At 38.3% G+C, this 19,385-nt stretch overlaps 3 protein-coding genes across 4 annotated transcripts; 1 reads left to right on the forward strand and 2 right to left on the reverse strand.

The window, feature by feature from the left end:
* Positions 1-598: 598 nt before the first annotated feature.
* Positions 599-8,464, reverse strand: scamp3 (secretory carrier membrane protein 3). Of its 2 annotated transcripts, none has more exons than XM_086014675.1 (10): positions 8,306-8,464; positions 8,084-8,226; positions 7,737-7,817; positions 5,370-5,492; positions 5,151-5,271; positions 4,759-4,887; positions 3,352-3,511; positions 3,042-3,143; positions 2,787-2,904; positions 599-1,382 (listed from the first exon to the last, which is right to left on the reverse strand). In XM_086014675.1, exons 2-10 carry the CDS (start codon positions 8,135-8,137, stop codon positions 1,233-1,235), a joined length of 1,038 nt encoding a protein of 345 aa, XP_085870801.1. In that variant the 5' UTR covers positions 8,138-8,226; positions 8,306-8,464; the 3' UTR covers positions 599-1,232. The 2 variants fall into 2 exon arrangements, with proteins under 2 accessions (XP_085870801.1, XP_085870802.1); XM_086014676.1 differs by having other exon boundaries at positions 8,084-8,120; positions 8,306-8,459.
* A 3,681-nt stretch (positions 8,465-12,145) lies between these two features.
* On the reverse strand, positions 12,146-16,474 carry LOC147132581 (cellular retinoic acid-binding protein 2-like). The gene is made up of 4 exons (XM_086013646.1): positions 15,901-16,474; positions 14,159-14,337; positions 12,698-12,814; positions 12,146-12,612 (listed from the first exon to the last, which is right to left on the reverse strand). The coding sequence occupies exons 1-4, from the start codon at positions 16,181-16,183 to the stop codon at positions 12,562-12,564; spliced, it is 630 nt and encodes a 209-aa protein (XP_085869772.1). The 5' UTR covers positions 16,184-16,474; the 3' UTR covers positions 12,146-12,561.
* Positions 16,475-18,238: 1,764 nt separating this feature from the next.
* mrps21 (mitochondrial ribosomal protein S21) lies at positions 18,239-19,327 on the forward strand. The gene is made up of 2 exons (XM_086013647.1): positions 18,239-18,389; positions 18,899-19,327. The coding sequence occupies exons 1-2, from the start codon at positions 18,307-18,309 to the stop codon at positions 19,077-19,079; spliced, it is 264 nt and encodes an 87-aa protein (XP_085869773.1). The 5' UTR covers positions 18,239-18,306; the 3' UTR covers positions 19,080-19,327.
* The last annotated feature ends 58 nt before the right edge of the window (positions 19,328-19,385 follow it).

Consider the following 19,385-nt stretch of genomic DNA (forward strand, 5'->3'; position numbering starts at 1 on the left):
GCAAAAAAAAAAGGAAGTTGGCAGATGTCATCATTGGACGCAGTGCGCCTCAAGTGCTACAGGTGACGCCAAAGGGACGATTTTTTTTTTTTTTTTTAATCATCCCCAAAATTCCTCAAATCATTACTTTCATTACAGGAGAGCAAAAGACCGTTAACATTGAATCGTCAAAGGGAGCAATCTATTTTCAACACTTTAGATTTGTCGTCAATCGCATACACGCACGTGTGTACAGGTACTGACCAATAGTATGGAATTGTAAAAACAAATATGAAATTTGAACCTGACGCCAGCGATAGGATTATTTTGAAATAAATAGTTGCATCTGAGCAGCATGGTACAGCAGTGGGTAAGCACATCTGCATCACAGCTGAGAGGTATCATGTGCAAAACCTGACTTAGGACCTTGTGTGTTGGGTTTACTGCAAGTTTTCAACAGGATTGGACAACGTATGGCCAAAGTCGCAGTTACGTATATTCTGTTATATTCCTATTTTGGTTAGTACATTGAGGACAACAGTCGTAAATGTACCCAAAACGGACCTAGTGATTAAACTATTTAACACTAATGTAATCAAATGACTGCAGTAGACTCGTCTATTTTGCACGTCAGTATATTTGTATTAAAACAAAGACAAGTCAAAACAAGATGCACCAACAGAACAGTGACACACCAAACAATTTCTTACAGTGTGATAGTTTTTGGCAGCAACATAAATAGGCATTCAGCTGTTAGTTTTATACAACAAAAACTAGCATTTGGTACAAGTTGAAAAATTATGATGTAGATGCTTAAATGGAGACATTTTAGCATGAGCTCACAATTTGGCTTGATGGTTCCAACCGCATCAGTGTTAAAAATGGAAGCTGTCCAGGATTAGTGTGGCTTCTACAAGGTCAATTTGGCACTCGTCTTTAAAAGCTTCTTCACTGCATCCAATCGAACCTTCATACAGCTTGTTAACGTAACGCCAGCTACTTGTGTGAATCAACACTAATAAACATTTGCTTCATATACTTCAAATAACCATTTATACACATATTACATAACCCCGTGGTCTCATGCACTTGTTTAGTTTCCTCGGGGTAATTACAGATTCTCAGGTTCCACACCCATTGACATGTAGCGGTTCACCAGTGGGAAAATGAATATCCGACTGATCCTTTATCAGACAGAAGGTGCCCTTCTTCTCTCAACCGTCCCCGCCCTGAAACTACCGTGCCCCTCCTAATCAGCGGGGTGCGGTGAAGGCCCCTTGAGCGGCGTTGGTAGCAGCGCTGGCAGCAACCTGGCGGACGGCCTGATTGGACATGACTCCAGTGGCAAACTCGGCCTGGGCCTTTTGAAAACTGGCGTCCGTCTGCCTGTAAAGACTATGGACCTGAGCAGGGCAAGACGATAATGTTATTGGCTACATTTCCTTGGACAGCAAAGATCTATTCATTTATATCTTAGTCGAAACTCGGTACCATGCGCAGTCCTATTACAGTTTCAACATTTTATGGAAAGGGATTGTGTGAATGTCTTTAATTGAATGGTCTTAAGCATTTAGATTTGTTTGCCTCTTAGAAATTTTAGATACCTATTATCTTTATTTCTTTACATTTAAATGTTTTTAAAGTCTTCTGTTAATATGGTTAAATGTTTTCAATGTATGTTCTTTTAGTAATTCTGTAAGCTACTTTTCTCTGCTTTGCTTCTGAATGTCGTTAGATGTTATGTTTGTAAATGCTTTTAGGTGAAATGTGCTATTTAAAATAAAGCTTCCTGGCCTTACTTCAGGGCTGTGCAATTAATCGAAATTCAAATAGAATTACGATTATTATACTCCACGATTACAAAATTGTCATAATTGTAAAAATGATTATTAATAGTCATTTATACCCAACGCACTTGTTCACACAAGGAAATCATACTTGAGTTTCTACATTTGCACCTTTTTTCATTTTGTAACTAATTCTATAAATTTTGATTTACCGGCACATTTATTTGTTATATTTTTTACGTATAGACATTTTCTTGTGTTGTACACCCAAAAAATAAGTAATTGTTTGAATAATCATGATTTCTATTATTACCAAAATAATCGTGATTAATATTTTTTCCGTAATCGTGCAGCCCTTATTTGATAAAAACGTATAGTAATAATTAAATATAATGTAAGGAATTCATTATTTTATGCTGTTAATTCATTATGCTGCTCCTTCTGGCATGTACGTCTTGGCCATTAAGTGACAATATAATACATGCAGACATATTACATGTACATTTAAACACAGAAGACAGTCGCAATTAACCTACAGTAATATTCTGCGTTTTTTGAGAGGATGCAATAAACATGACTGACAGAATTGTTGTCTGTCTGCACGTGTTGCTACTTGAAAGGCTGAAACGGCTGCTAATTTCTTTAGCGCGTTAACGGTGTTATGCGTTAGCATTATGCTAGCAGACGTTTTTATTATACGCATCTTCCACGAGATTGGTGCGTAACAATTATCGGATGCTTATTGTTAAGTATGGTGAGACTATTTAATGCTTGTAACTCAAATTTTTACTCGCAACTCAAAACCAAAACAGCCAGGTGATGGCTCAAAAAAGCTCATTAATTGTGTCACTTCTAAGTTGAGTAACCACTCTAGAACTGTTTGAAGGCACTCGCGAAAACATGCATATGTATGTATGTGTGTGTGCATATATATATATATATATATATATATATATATATATATATATATATATATATATATATATATTTTTTTTTTTTTTTTTTTTCTTCAATGGTTACCCTCTTCAGCATGAACACCCCGATGGCAGTCTGGGCAGTAAACAGGATAGCGTTCATCATTGTGATCGCACCGACCACCACACTTCTTTTGAGAGCAGTCAAGCTCACGATCCATCCGCTGAAAGACAACGACAAGAAGACATAAGTTAAAAAATAAAAAATAAAATAAAATAAAAAAATAAAAAAGTCAGGAAAATTTTACATATTTTTGGTTAATGAAGGACAGTCACCAACCATACTGCTCGGAGTCCTTACCTGAATCCCCATCCAGGGATGCCAATGGTCATGATGACATAAACAACAACTTGGGCAAAGAAAACAAAGAAGAAGATAAAGAAGTTGAAGGAGCTGTCACTCCTAAAGGGAACACAGAAAATAAGTGTTTAAAAAGCAGCATATTAACCCACTTCCATTATCTTTTGAGTGACAATGAAGTTACAAGGCTCTTCTCAGGTTTAAAAAAAAAAAAAAAATAGGCCATCCGTTTAAAAGCTAAAAGAATTGAAACAATTCATTGTATTCCATTACCCAAATGAAACGTCCCCCTAAAGATGGAGCTAAGCACCTGAAGGCTTTGTACGCAGGCCGATACCAGCAAACAAAGGAGCACGGTGTGAAGAGAAGCGCCCAGAGGATGGCAAGACCAAGACCAACACCGACTGACGTGTCGATGCAAAACATTGCCAATGAGGAGATCAGGTTGAAAAGCAGAGTTCCAGTGCCGACTGCACATTGACAACAACAACAGAGAAAAGAAATGACCAGACACAAAACAAAGAATGTTGGTCAGATATATCGCAATTTTTGAGCAAGGCATCACTGGCTAGCAGCCACAATTATTATCAAAAGGTAACGTGGTTAATGTTTTGCACTGCATTAAATATTACCTTTTTTCACATGAGGCATTTCACTGGCTTGAGCATGAAGCCCAATTTGAATTTTTGGTAAGTCTTTTTTTTTTTTTTTTTTTTAGCAGTTCACATTTTAAGCACACTTCAGGCATTATGTTTCAAGTGGTTTTAAATTAAAAAGAAATATAATCAACACTGTTACCCTTTACAACTTTGCTTAAAATTTTTTTTAAAAAGGAGCCTGACAGTCGCAGATGCTGTTTATTGAGCGGGACGGGCAAAACCCACTAATACAGACTAGGCCACACCCCTTAAACAGCACCCCAAATGTACTGTGTGTGTCTTTTAATTTAACTGTGTAAAACCTGTTTTTTTCTGTCATTTCATGATAATTTTAGATGTATATTTTACAATAGAGTGCTATTTTTTTGTTTTTGAAAAACACGTAACAATTTTTTTTTTTTTTTTTTTGGTGGAACTGAATGACACTTCTAAAAGTTTTAAAGTGGAAGTCAACCCAAACATTTTTTTTCAAGAATATGTTCTATGCAAGCCCACTAGTTCAAACAACGCATTTTGATAAATGTTGCGTTTGTGGAATAAGAGTTAATCCACCCATTTTTAGCCATCTCTGGGGGCGGTCATTTTGGCACTTCTGTCAATTGAAAATGACATCACAACTACTAACGACCAATCACGGCTGACCTGTTTTCTGAAGGTGAGCCGTGATTGGTCGTTATCTGAGCCCTGAGCCTATGTGATATCATTTTCAGTCGACAGAATTGACGAAATAGCCGCCCCTTGAGATGGCTTAAAACGGGTGGATTTTGCTGCTTAACTCATATTCCACAAACGCGATATTAATCAGAATGCCAAGTTTAAACTAGTGGGCCTGCAGGGAACATATGAAACATGAAAAAAAAATGTGTTTGGGTTGATTTCTACTTTAATGACTTTAGAAAACTTTACAACTTATACAATAGAAAGCACAAGACAGCACAGAGGTTCTGGGTTCAAATCTCAGCTACGGCCTTTTCTGCGAAGAGTTTGCATGCACACTTTAATTACAGCGTTTGTTAGTATCAGGGTAACGAGTGGCAGCAAAAATATGAGAAACTCACACAACCAAAAGTAGTACATGCTGGTGACGGTTCGCTGGAAGCGCTGGGTAATCTCCACATTGATGTCCTGATAGAAGCAGGGGCCAACAGGACAGAACGAAGGCAGGGGAGGCCAGTTATTCTGACGGTCTGAAGCGGAGCACAAAGATGGAACCCAGTTATTTCCCAAATGAAAGTGTCCTTGGGACAAGGGAATGTGTTTCAGAGATGGCAGGTTTCACATTTCAAAGCAGTTTCACACAGGCTTAGTTTTGACTAGCCATCACTTGATAGCCATATGATACATTTCTTGAGTCCACGTTCAGGAAGCAGCCAGACTATCGTCATCGTTACATCAATACTTCAATAAATCTCCTTCTTGATTTAGGTGTGTGAACCCCTCGCTATCTTACTGGCTCCGGGCCCCAAGCTGTGAGACTGCAGCTCCCGCTCTCGCCTCTCCAGCTCCCGGGCTTTCCTCTCAAGCTCCTCTTGCTTTTTCAGCAGCTCTGTCGTGGTAGCATTTACCGCAGGCTGACGTATAAAAACAAATAAAATAAATATATCATCACAGCATTTAAAAAGATGTTTGTTTCCGTGAAAGCCACAAGAGGTGAGTCTGTCAATTCCACCTGGGAGTTGTGGGTGTTATAAGAGCCATAGTTACGAGGCTCGGTGGGTGTAGTCCGGCTGGGTGGGGTCTGTGCAGGCACAGATGGAGCAGAGGGAGAGGTGGCTTCATATGGAGGTGGAGGCTAAAAGACAAAAAGGTCAAGAAATACGTCATACTTCTGCTTATTCAAATGCGGCACAAGGTTGCTTGAGCATCGACCTTCAGATCCCTTCACAATGCTTTAATCTAAACTGATAGTAAGGAAGTCCACATGGAGGATGCCTTGAACAAAATGGGAAGTGAAACACAGCGACTACAAACAAATGATTATGTACATATTCAAGAATCAGTTTAAAAGGTATAAGGGGCAAACAAGTTCATTAAAAAAAAAAATTAACTAATAACAGAGGGGTGAGTGTTTTCATAATGCCACCAGAGCAATCCAGTTTTTAACCTCCGCAATAAATATGGGCCCGTTTCCTGTCCGTTCCAGTGTTTCCTCATACCAAGCTGACGGTAAGCAAGCACAGACCCAAATGGTTCCTAAGCAACAAGCTTAAAAGGAATGCAGAAGTATAGTACAGTAACATGCATTATTTTCAGAATGAAAAATGCACAGGTCTAATGACTTCTGTTTGTACAAGTATATAGCAATGGGAAAAGTATAAAAATTGGAGCGGGGTGGGCGGAATAAGGCTCACTGCACAGCCATTCGAATGAAGCAGTAATGTTACTACTGCTTCCAATCACAATGAGATTGGCGCCCTAATAACTGAACCCAGAGTAATTACCAGATCATATTGTGTTTACAATGTTGACAAACCACCTTCCTTATCCAAGAGATAAGATTCACATATACTCACAGAGACCAATCAATGAATAATCTAATGAGGTGCTGAAGTGTGGAATCAATAATTCCACCTTAACACAGAAGATAATTATTTTGGACATCATCAGAGCAATAATAATTTACTTTACAATACAATTGCTGTATTGTGGTGCTAGCTACTACAACAATGGTCAACATGTCATTCGATTGTGCAATCAGTTGGTGAGTGTACTTACTGTACAGTACTATTCTGTACTGTGTAAAATGCCTTAGGCCACTCTAGTTCTTCGTTAACTGAATTGCCTTTTTTCCACAGCAGTCATTTTGATTATAGTACCGGTAAATAGCAGGATGGATACAGATAAAAGTAAAAATGTAAAATAAATAAAAGTATTTCACAAAAAAATACAATAACGATTTCCTCTAAACAACATTGAGTTGCCAGTAGATACAGGGATTTATTTTCATTCCCCCAAAGAACAATTATGGCACTGCCAGTCTTTATTTGCCATCCTCCATGATCCAGGAATTAGTCTACTCTACAAAACAAAAATGTACAAACACAAATACAGCACTTGACTCCATGGGTGTTTTCACCAGTTCACCTATGGATAACTCCACTGGGTAAACAATGCAGTTATACACCGTATACATATGAATTGCACCATTGCTTGAATAGGAAGTCAAACCAAACATATATTTTTTTATCAATATGTTCTGTGCAGGCCCAGTAGTTGAAACAAGACATTCTAATAAATATTGCGTTTGTGGAATTTGAGTTAAGCAGCAAAATCCACCTGTTTTTAGACATCTCAGGGGGCGGCCATTTTGTCACTTCTGTTGGCTGAAATTGACATCACAAATGCTCAGGGCTGAGACAACGACCAATCATGGCTCAGCTTCAGAAAACAGAAAGCTGTGATTGGTCGTTACCTGAGCCCTGAGACACTGTGATGTCATTCTCAGTTGACAGAAGTGACAAAATGGCCGCAGGCAGAGATGGCTAAAAACGGGTGGAGTAACTCTTATTCCACAAATGCAATATTTATCAGAATACCTTGTTTCAACTCAGAGGCCCGCATAGAACATATTGTTGAAAAAAACATGTTTGGGTTGACTTCCTTTTTTGGGGGAATTTTTTTTTTTTACTGAAAAATAATGATTTTGGATGTGAGAATTCTGCCAAACAGTAACAATATATCATATGGACTGATTAAACACATAGGAAAGTACTTTTCAAAAGGACAATTCATACCTCATTTCAATGTTAAAACTAAATGGATCAGTCACTCACCTGTGGGCCGAATGAGGATAAGCGTGTATAATAATAATGATCAAATATGAGCTTCACTTTTTTAATTGAACTACTGACATAAATCAGATTTTTCAAGAGATGCTAATTTATTGGGATTAAACTAATCTTTTCCCAAGCAGAATAACTAATAATATGCTAATATCATGGTTTCAAGTATAAGCGGTATAGATAATAGATGGATGATGGTTCCACTTAGTCAGTTTGTAATAATTTAATTAATTAGGTAACCCTAATTGTCATACCTCAACCGTGCCCTCAAATGGGTTGTACAGGTCCAAAGTGGCATAGCCGGTGTTGCTGCTGTGTTGGGTCACTGCTGGGTCCTAACAACAACAACAACAACAACAACAACAACAACAACAACTTAAAATGCTGCTTAATCAGAACATCAACCAAATCTCTGTACTGTGATGTCTTTGTTTATTGCTCATAGAAGCTACAACTCGGCCAAAGCTTGGAGAGGAAAAGCAACCACATGGTGTCACATGATGAGCGACAACTCGCCAGCCATTACACTAATGCCAAGTTTTTTTAATATTCCACAAAGTTAAATGAGCTAATCAGAGCTTTTTAATGACATATCACTCACCTGGAAAGGGTTGTGGTCTTCCATTGGCTCAGGAAAGCTGGTGTATTTCGACATAACGGCAAAAAACAGAAAATATACCTCACGGTAAGTGTCAACACCACTTGCTGCTAATGGAACGCCAGTGTCGGTACAGTAATGTAGAACTGGAAAAAAAAATACAGGCCATGCAGCTAGCTAGCCTTTAATTCGCATCGCAATTTGAAGGAAACACCATACACTCACACACGGAAGCTTTTCGTGTATTTTCTTTCTTCGGCCAGCCAAATGTATCCGTTAATTTTCCCTACAGGAGAGCAGGAAGTAATGAGCCAAAGTCATGGTCATGTGATCACTGCGGCGCAAAAAAAAAGGAAAGGAAAAAAAAGAAAGAGAGAAAAAGAAACCCAACTCGAGGGGGCGTGACCACGTCTCATTAGCATTTAACCGTGAAGAAGATTCTTTGGTGGGCATTTTATGCTGATTATTTTGATTATTTATTTATTGCTTTCATTTGTTATATTCACACGTGTTATAAATGCGCTATATAAATAAAGTTATATTTTATTGTATTAAGAATATGATATTGATCAGGCTTTGACTATATCATTTTTAAAATATTTTATGTCATCACATTTTAAATAGAGGCAATTGTGCTCTAAAGTAAAGATCTTAATCTACAAGCAGCCCTGTTCTTATTTGCCATCCAGAGGAAAAGTCATTTAAGAAAACGTTTATTTTTATGATTTAACAGTCTGTCAAAACTTAGTCATTGCAATATGTATTCAACAAGATCATAAATAACATAAAATAAATAACAAACAATAAAATAATAAATAACCCAAAACATTTAAAAAAGCAACAACATTGTACTGTGGTTATGAAAGTGGGAGCACAATTTCAAAGTCTTGGAAGCGTTCTTGTTTCTAGCAGCAGATATTGAGGGAAATATAGAATCTAGTTCTTTCAGAAAGATACAAAAATAGTCTTTATCTTGGCAAATTTACATTTGTTAATATAGAACTTTGCAAGAAGTATAATAAGATTAATTAAATAGTACAGTGAATACCCCACGGGGGATAATACTGACCTGGCCGACCCGCGAATAGTGAAATTCCGTGTACAATTGACACCCATTGAATAGCATTGATTTTTTTTAACCCTTCAGCTTGATCCTCACTCTCTTAATGAGGTGCTCTAAATCATTTGAACACGAAAGCAGTTAGTTACATTATGTTTAAAGTCATAGAGTCATAGTCACTATCAATTATATAGATAATGTGGGTTTTTTTTTAGCAATATATTTCTTTATTATCTTTTAATTCACACAAATTAAGTGTCTGGTGGATGAACAAACAGCAGTTGAGAACTCCTTTTTCGAGGTGAATTCACAGGATTTGAAAACACGTGCACTTTGACTGTTCTTACAGTAGATGTCACTCTTGCGCCTTTTGGGGTTATGGATTTAATATGTATGAGAACGAGCGAGACAAAGAGTGAGTGAGAAAGAAAGAGAAAGAGAGGGAAAGAAAAAGACAGACAGAGAGAGAGAAAGAAAGAGAGCGAATGAAACAAAATAGACATTAAACAAATACAAGTATGTTCTTCCTCTTAGCTGTACACTTTCACCGAGGCCAATGCAATCTCACTTTACAAATCAGCATCAACAAGGTACAGTATTACATAAAAATATATTCCATCTTCAACATGTAGTATGAAATTGTGTAAATTTGACTTGTCTCTAATATTTGTGTTACTTGGGATGGGCAATGAACATAACTTTGAGGGGGGAAAAATACCATCAACCATGGCAAACCATGGTAAGTGCAGAATTTTGACTACAGCTCTTATAGTCGGTCACATTAGATTTTGAAGGTGTACGTATTGTAATCCAAGATGCAACATCTTTCTTTTAGCTAGGGGTTATTGCACAATCATTGTAATCTATGCACTATTCCCCTACAAGTCACATGGGGTCACATGGGTGAGGGCAGTCATATGATTAAGGCACATATGAAGTCCATCCATTTCATATACTACAACGCTTCAGTTTGCAACATCTCAATTTCTTGGTATTTTCTAATTTCTAGAACATCTCGGCTCTCCATGAAAATGCTAAACAGAAAATAAATGAGAGTTGAAGACGTACACATTGAACACATCAGAAACATGGACATTTAAAAAAAATAGAAATCTAATTTCCATCTGAAATAAGGCTGCGCCTTTCCAAGCAATGTGCAAATAATTTGCAGAGAAGAACCACCCTTTCATATTTAAGACGCCAAGACGCTTGTGCATTTAATAGCTGGGCCTTCAGTAGGGACCTGACTAAATCCACCTACTAATACTGCCACGATCACGTCACAATTATAGAAATTATCAATCCCACCCAAAAATGCAGTATAGCTGAACATCTTTCACCTCTCTTTCAACATCAGTGGCCACTGACCTCACAAATATTAATCTGGATGAATGACCAAAAAGACAGATAGTGACTGCTAAGGAATGTGTCCAATCTTCCAATTAGCGTTCAATGCAGCCATTGAGTTTATGAATCACGAAATGGGACTTTTTTTGTCCACTTTGGCCTACTAATCAAGGTCATTTCATGTACTTGTACTGCCTTCTGTACTGATATGTTTGTCAGTTGACTCCTGCAACTCCCCTTTAACAGCCATGATTGTTTCAGATGGCCCCGAATCAAAAGTCGGCCTCCGGTGTCTGCAGGCTTTAAAACCGCAGCATTCCAAAGCTGATCGTGCTACTTGCAAGGCCCCATTACATCACTGCTAGAGGAATGAACTGGCACCACATTTGAGTTTGGAAAATGACCCGGTTAACAAGGAGGGACTGAATGGTTTCAAATTCTCCTCTGAGGATAACTTTTGATCAAGGGGCGTCATGTAGGCAGATTCAATAGGTGCCTGCCAATTTTTTTTTATTGAGCAAACGACTGAGAACTTTTCATCCGCCCCGGAGCGCAGTGGCATATCTGTGTTTTTTCTTCACACAGTGATGTGTGCTTCCGCGAGGCTCCTGAAATCCTTCACTTTAAAAGTGATGAGAAAACTTGCATACATTCAAGATGAAGACTCACACGTTCACTTCTTGAGGTCATTGAGTATAAAGCATTCATCTCAGCATTGTGTGCATGAACTGGAAAGTACGTCACAAGGTTACTTGTCGTCGCACTGTTTTAAAACCTGGAAGCTGTACTCTTCCCAGGAAAAGTCTGACAGTCCATTTTTCACTGCAAGCGAAATGAGTTGAGTTTTTCATTGGTGAACTGAAGGCCATACGGAATACTAAATTCATCACTTATACTTGAGGGCTCCAAATTTTTACACTTCATTTATATCAGGGGTCACCGACCACTGGGCCGCACAGATGAAAGTAAAAAAAAAAAAGGTACAGTACTTCTGGTTTATTTATGATCCGAGGCTGAAAAACTGACCGGATTCTCTCCGTTACATCAGGTTGTCTCCGTCGCGTAATGCTCATATTAAATGCACAAGCTAGCAAATGAGTAAAATAAACAGACGTATTTGAGAGGTTTGTATTGAATTGAATTACATCATTTAATTACCGCATTTCTTTACATGACTATTAATATGGAAAAATGGCTGTAATGTGTATTTTAATGAGGAAAAAACAGCCTTCATATTACTGTACTTTACAAAAACATACAGTAATGACATTGAATTGAAAAGCATTAAACCGTTTTTGTCACACTGCATCACTTGAATGGCTATTGTGCTACTCCTTCTGAAGTGCCTGCCTTAGCCACAGCGGGGCAGTGTAAGACAGGGTTAGGTGCATTGAGATTCTCAATGTCTCTGTCAGATCATCACGTTCCTCACAGAGGATAAATAATATATGACTGTGAGTACCGTTATATTGTCTGTCTTCATGTGTTGCTGCATTATCTGTGTTCAATGAGTTTCTTAAAGTGTTATAAAACTGCAACATAGATAGCATATAGTGTTAGCATTAAGCTAGCTGACTGAAAGACTACGCTAAGGCTAAGAACCACTGTATTTAAACTGGAATTGTCATTGATCTATATAATAAAAACATTGACAATGGTTTTGAAAATAAACGTGTATTTTGTGTGTTTGTTTTGATACATTAAGAATCCATTCAAATTTGGTTATACAAAAGCAGCTACTACACAGAAAAAATATTGGCACACCAGTCTTAATGGGAAATGACAATTGGTGAAAAAAAAAAAATAGAGCTCCACATGTTGAGATGTCCCCATAGCCGATCCAGGAAATAGTCAAATTTGTGAAGTTTCATAAACTGCCCATCCCCACTTCGCATGTCTGATTGAGGAAGTAAAGATATCAAGCAAATTTCTGATTGATTACCTAATTGCAGGTGGAGCTTTATCCAACCAAAATTGTCCTCTCTCAGAGGACAAAAAGAAAGGCATGGCGAGTAAATATGAACTAAGTATGAGGCACAAAGGAAGAGTATTGTATGACAGTCTTGCCATTTCCTTATTCCCTTTCATAAACTCGTGTGCAGACAACATCCCCTGCAGTCATTGTCTGGAAAAAGAAAGAACATTTGTTTGAACGAGAAGCTACGCAGCATCAGACCGAACAATCGTCATTTATCACTGAAATGATTTACCAGTATCAGCTCCCCGTCATTCGTCAGCTCTCGAGTCCAGGCTGTCTTGGGTCCCTCGCCTTTCTGTAAAGTTTGTTCACAGCTGATTTTGCTTTCTGATTCCCATGTAGGAAAACTCTTCAGAAAAAAACAAACAAAACAGAAATACAAATGTACATTAGGATTTTGAAACACACAAAAAAACTAGGGCTGAACAATTTTGAAAAATAATCAAATTGCGGTTTATTTTTTTCTTGCCTCAAAATTGTGATTGTGATTTAATACGCGATTGTTTTTTCAAGTCCTCTTTCCCATGTATTTTTGAACAAACATGCAATAACTTGATCTGTATAACAATAAACAATATCATATTTATTATTAGACAAAAATGTTTCGACGCGTTCACAACAACAAATTTCTACAAAGTTCTAGATTACAACAATAATATAAACAAATCTGTGGCATTATCACTTCAACTTTTCATGTTTCACATTCCATATCAATATATGGAAACGTGTGGACTGCACTTCTTAAAGTGGAAGTCAACCAAACATATTTTTTTCAAGAATATGTTCTATGCAGGGCCACTAGTTGAAACAATTCAAATCAGCATTCTGATTAATATTGCGTTTGTGGAATAAGGGTTAATCTCTGGGGGCGGCCATTTTGTCATTTCTGTCGACTGAAAATGACATCACAGCTACTCAGGGCTCAGGTAACGACCAATCACGGCTGACCTGTTTTCTGAAGCTGAGCCATGGCTAAAAAGGGGTGGATTTTGCTTCTTAACTCATATTCCACAAACGCAATATTAATCAGAATTCTGTGTTTCAACTAGTGGGCCTGCTGGGAACATATCCTTGAAAAAAATGAATGAAACAAATTAATTCACTCTTGATGGTAGCAGCAGAATGAATTCTGATGTCTACAAAACTTTGTCTGGCAATTTACAGAAAAATGCATCCAACTAATTGGGAGAAGGTTCGTGCAACAAACCCTGACCCAAAACACACTGCCAAAACAACAAAGGACTCCATCAGAGGCGGGAACAAATGGCCAAGATAAACACCCAACACCAGACCTTAACCCAAAAAAGTATGCATTTTACCTCCTGCAGAGGAGTCTGAAGGGAGAAACCCCCAGAAACAAACAAGAACTGAAAGAGGCTGCGGAAAAGGCCTGGAAAAGTATTTTAAATTAAGACAAAAACAGTCTAGTACTCAATGAAGCAGAGAGATTTCTGTTTATTTGTTTGTTTGTTTTTCAAATTGCGGCCTTTGCCGTTTGAAAATTGCACTCTACTGCATTGTGAGCCTTACCAAAAGCTCACTTCAAAGTTGACTACTGAATGAAGACCAGAGCCCGGCAAGGTCACACGTCCACTACAATGACTTCCATATGCTTTTTTTTTTCCTCCATGCAAGTGTTAGCAAATTCCCCACTAAGGGAAGAACACGTGCTCTGATGCTCGATGTTGGATACCGTGCAGGGGCGTCCGTCCACTGTGGTCTCATTGAAAGATTGACCCACAGTGAAGGAGACGTGGGTAGTGCGGATGCTGGTGGATGTTTTGATGGACAGACTCTCTCCCTGTTGGGTGATTTCCACTGCAGGACTGGAGGCCGCCGCCACAGCAATTTTCCTCACGAACATATTCACACCTGTGCAGAAAGGAACAAAGACATCTGGTGAAATGGGCCATCTGTGCTTTGCATCACTCCAAATATTGTGATTCCCAGTTCCTGTCTTTTTGCAGATTGTGGTTTTGGCTAACGCAGTGTTGTGTCGCAGTGACGATCAATGAATGTTAGGAAGGTGATCCATCCGTCAGATAAAATAATACAGTGGTACCATGAATGGACTCAGCTCACTTCACAAAAGAAGAAGTTTGGTAGATAGGGAATAATTCTTCTTCTTAAAAAAAGAGGCTTCAAGCTTAATTAATGCCACTCCCAGTTACTGTTTACTGTCATGCTAACATAAACAGAGAATTGAATGATGTGTATTTAAAGGGGAATATATATATATATATATATATATATATATATATATACTCTTCAGTAAAAGTCGATTTGGGGTGCGATACGGTTCAAGTGGAACGATTCAGTTCGATTCAGTAGGATTATAATTTAATTCAATATGGTACAGCTCAGTGTGAGAATGTATGATGCAATGACTTAGTCATTGTCATTTTACATTATGAGTGAACTTGTTGGCACTTTAATGTTCCACAAAGACAATTTGATATGTATCTCGATATATTGTAAAGTGCAACGATTTGATTCGGTTAGATTCAATGCACTCGCGCTTTAATCAAATCGAAACTGATTTTCTGATCTTTTTTTTTTCACCCCTAGCATATGCATGCAATCTATGTATACATCTGAGGTAACTTTGTGAAGCGAAGTTAGAACTTTGATTGCAAGGGGTAATTGACAACATACTTTCAGTGTTCCGTCCTGCTTATGCCATTAAGGGCAGCACTCACATGCCGCATTAGGTTTGGGTTGGGGAGGCCCCGGGTTGTGCAGGGAAGTCTGTCTCATAGCTGCTGACTGGCTGCAGGGGCCCATGTTGAGGCTCAGTTCCGTTTACGCTGACTCTAATTACATCCGCATGAGGAGTACCCTGCTTCAGATGAATCTAACATTCCACCACTGTTTGTTTGCCTTTTGATTTTTAATGGATGCCACTAGTTGGCCCCTCCCTGACCTCTCCTGTGCAGTTCTACCTAACAAGCAGTCTTGGCCTTTAAGTTGATGAGAATCATATTCGCTTTGATGTTATCATGCAGGTAAATGTAAAATTTAGATACGTTGAATTCAACATTATTTGCACAACAAATCTTGTTCAGGAAATTAACACTCATTGTACAAACGTAGCTGCTGATAAGTGATAGTTCACATTTAAAGTGGGACATATGTAGGGAAACTGTCACAGATGACAGTGGCACACAAGATTGCAATATTAACTCACAATTGCCAGTATTATTATTGCCTTTTTCTATCTAGTACGGTTGCAGACATGCAATAACACAATTACGTCCTATCTGAGTTCTCACGGTTTAATTATAATTTTAGATAGTAGGCTGGCTGAATAGATAGTCTGAATAAATTAATATATTGTTTGATTTGATGAAAGCAAGAATGTAACACGATCTGGTCTAGACAGTTTTCGGCGACAGTACACCAAATTAAAGGATCTTTGAAAGGTCTGTTACTCACCCAGCGCTTTCAAGAGCTCCTCAAAACTTTCCGAAGACTTCATTTTCCATTTTCCAGAGAAGTCCGGGATTTTCTTCTCCATCTTGACGATCTGAGTAGATGGTTTCTTTTTGCACAAGTTCTGCGTGTGTACGTGTGTGTCGCCGTTAAGCAGGTCTGCAAAGTCCACTCCTCTTTCTTGCATTTGCGTTTCTTTTCTATTGGCTAATAGCTCGCCTGGATGTGAAGAAGCTCCGGCCAATAAGAAGAGCAAGCAGGGTTTTGCTGCTGCACCCGCCTGCATCAGCGAGGTGAGACATTTGGATACGAGATGGAAAAAAAACCTGCCAGACGGGTAGCGTTCTTAAATATTAAAGAAAAGTGATCTTGATTAGTGTCATGACACCCGCAAACCCCTGAAATTTGAGAGATCTTGAATCCTATACAGAGACTTAATTCTGACGGCTTATAATAAACGCCAGAAGGGATTTCACTACTTGGCAGCAACCGGCAGAGGGCGCTAAAGTATTCTGGCCAAATTTTGTTTCCAAAATAGGATGCTCAAGGTAGTCTAACTTCTAACTAAAAAAAAGAATGTTACCCTGTAATTAGATATGCCAATAAAAGTCTGAACGGGAGTCCGTTTTACACTGTAATCGTGGTGTTACATTGCATTGCTACCCATAACAGTCAGAGGAAATATTGTAGTGCCCTTTAGAATGAAAACAACGTGAAATGATAGCGTCATGTTTCCCAGGCTAGTGTGTTGATGTATACATTATAATGCAAACATCTTAACAGTTAATTCATTCCATTTATTTTTTTGATTGTATTTCCAAAACCTGCTGATAAAGGACTGCCGATCCAGCCTTAAAATAACACTGAACATTTGCAACATCTGGAATGTGAAATCTGATAACCGGTTACGGTATACAGGTGGGGGCTGTTAAGAGCTTTTAATTGACAACTAGCAATAGATAAGACTTGCAGCTGCATTTAACCCACCATGGCTTGTTTGTTTTTGTGTGCTTACAAATTCCATGCCTTTAGGGCCAGATACAAGTCTAATAAAATAAGTAGTCTACATCCTCAGTGAGCCCAAAATGAAAAATATGTTTCTTACATATAAACACACTAGACGAATATCTCATCAGGTTTGGCTCAGGAAGTCTTTGGAAACTCAATGCGGTTGATGCATTTAGTCAACAACAGTCCTGGTGATGTTATCTGTGCAAGGCAATCTCTTAAATCAAGAATTATGTTTGCTTCATGGTGCAAGTCTGACTTAATTGAGAAGGTGGACGATAACTCCAGTCACAGAAGTACATAATCCTTTTCGGACTGGGCTCCTGTTCAATTTTCTTTCCACTACTCAAACAGATGTTTATTATAATGTCCCAACATCTGTGAAACAGCAACCAGAGCATTAGGAATAATGCTTTTGACATTTTTAAACACTCTTACTTCTCCAAGGCTTTGACTCAGTGTTTATCGCCTCAGATTATGGCAGCTGCTGTTTATGTATAGTCAGACCAGGTGGAGTGCAAGACGTTGCTAAGTGCTCAAAGTCATCTTCCTCTTGTGTTAATGGAAAATGCTCATGTCAGAGAGGTTCAGTTTCTGACCCAGCCTGGAGAGGAGAGGTCACCCCGACTTCTACAAAGACCTGAAGTGGAAGAGTGTGTGACGCGTATGCAATATGTGGTTCACAACATCATCAGCTAAACACATTAGAATGCTTCTTACATATTTCATGAAGTCAAGTCAATTTGATTTATATAGTACAAATTCTCAAAACAAGTTGAAGGCACAATACACATATAGATTACCAGCAAGAAAATCAAATGAGCAAGTACTGCCTGCCTTGATCAGTTGAGAGCCACGGGAGCCTGATGCCTAAACGCTCAACTGCGTCATTCTACTTTAATTCCCACCCCAATCGTAACAGCATTTTCCTTCAACAGTTCCTTGCAACTGTAAGCGGGTGAAGCAGTTTTTTAAATGGATGAACAGATGAAATTTAACAGTATATTACTGTATGAAAGATACATTTTCGTGATCATCACACACATCACAGCCGGAATGTGTTTTTTATTTCAATTTAATTGAGTCAGTAGACATATTATACACAAATATTAAGAGAAATAAAACAATCTACTTTTTACGATTAAATTAACGAAAAAAAGCTTTTGGGTGGTATTATTACTCGGCATGCAAGTCGTCACGTTTTAAAATTAAAATCCTGATTAAAATACAAATTCCTAAAAGATATGTAATTATATTAAGAAAAAAAAAACTTAAATTCATCTTTAAATTAAGTACTTAAAGTGTCACTTTAATGACCGTGATTTGTTGGACATGCGGAACTTTGACTAAACACTACCGTGTTTCTACACGGCTATTATTTTCAAGACGATTGGACACATCATGGCGAGACATCTTCGCTTCGTTGCCCGGACAGTGATGGTACAAGATGGCAACGTGGATGCAGCGTACAAACATCTCAACAGGTAATAATGTATCATATTGTAATATTTCTGTACTCTAAAATTGTCTATCGAGCAACAACGAGACGTTTTAGTGGTGTCAAGCTAACGTGAGTTAAGATACCCTTCCGCTCAATGTCACGCAACTGCGCCTGCGCAAAATAGACTCCTCTTGGAGTGGTTCGGCCCATTGAAACAAACGTAAGCGTGTCCGACATATTGAATGTGACAGATCTGCTCCGTAAACGAATGCAAGTCAATGGGGATTGAATTTTACAAAGCGCCTTTCTACTAAGTGCAACAAGTTGATGCCTCTCATTTACCCATTAACACGCACGAGATTGAGGGATAGTATAGATGTCCAACTGCATAAAATGTTGTCTGAGTCAAGATTATGATGAGAAAGTATTCTTAAATTCATTATATTTAGGTTTTTAGTTTTTAAAAAAATTAACTATGCTAGCAGTTTAGTTTCGGTTTAGTTTTTATTGTTTACCTCTAACATTGACACACATGCATATACTGTATTTCAGGGTCCTGACCCAGGATGGGATCATTGAGACGGTGAAGCGCAAGCGCTACTTTGAGAAGCCCTGCAGAGAGCGTCAGCGGAAGAACTATGAGAACTGTAAACGTATCTATGACATTGAAATGGCCCGTAAAATTGCCTTCGTCTCCAGGACAAACAGAACGGATCCCTGGCTTGGTTCTTAGTGAAATGGCAAATGATAAGAGGGATGGTTGAAATGGAATCTGCGTGGTGGAAAAACGAAACTCAGCCCAATAATTGTGTCACCAAATGAAGAGATGGAAAGAATGGGATACATTTTCTGCCATGTAGTCCCATCTTCTTTGTCATGGCACAAATGTTTGTCTTTGTGTGTCCTTGATTAGCAGATTTGTGCATATTTTGTGAATGCCGTCTTACCTGTTGTGTTTATAAAACATTTGTTTTAAATATGTATGGCATGTACTATTTTGTCACAAAAGCTCACAAAGGTTGTTTGTTTTCTTTTAGTT

This window comes from Filicampus tigris, chromosome 18 (assembly GCF_054856515.1).
Source record: "Filicampus tigris isolate MCC_2025a chromosome 18, RoL_Ftig_1.0, whole genome shotgun sequence".
NCBI classification, from domain to species: Eukaryota; Metazoa; Chordata; class Actinopteri; order Syngnathiformes; family Syngnathidae; genus Filicampus; species Filicampus tigris.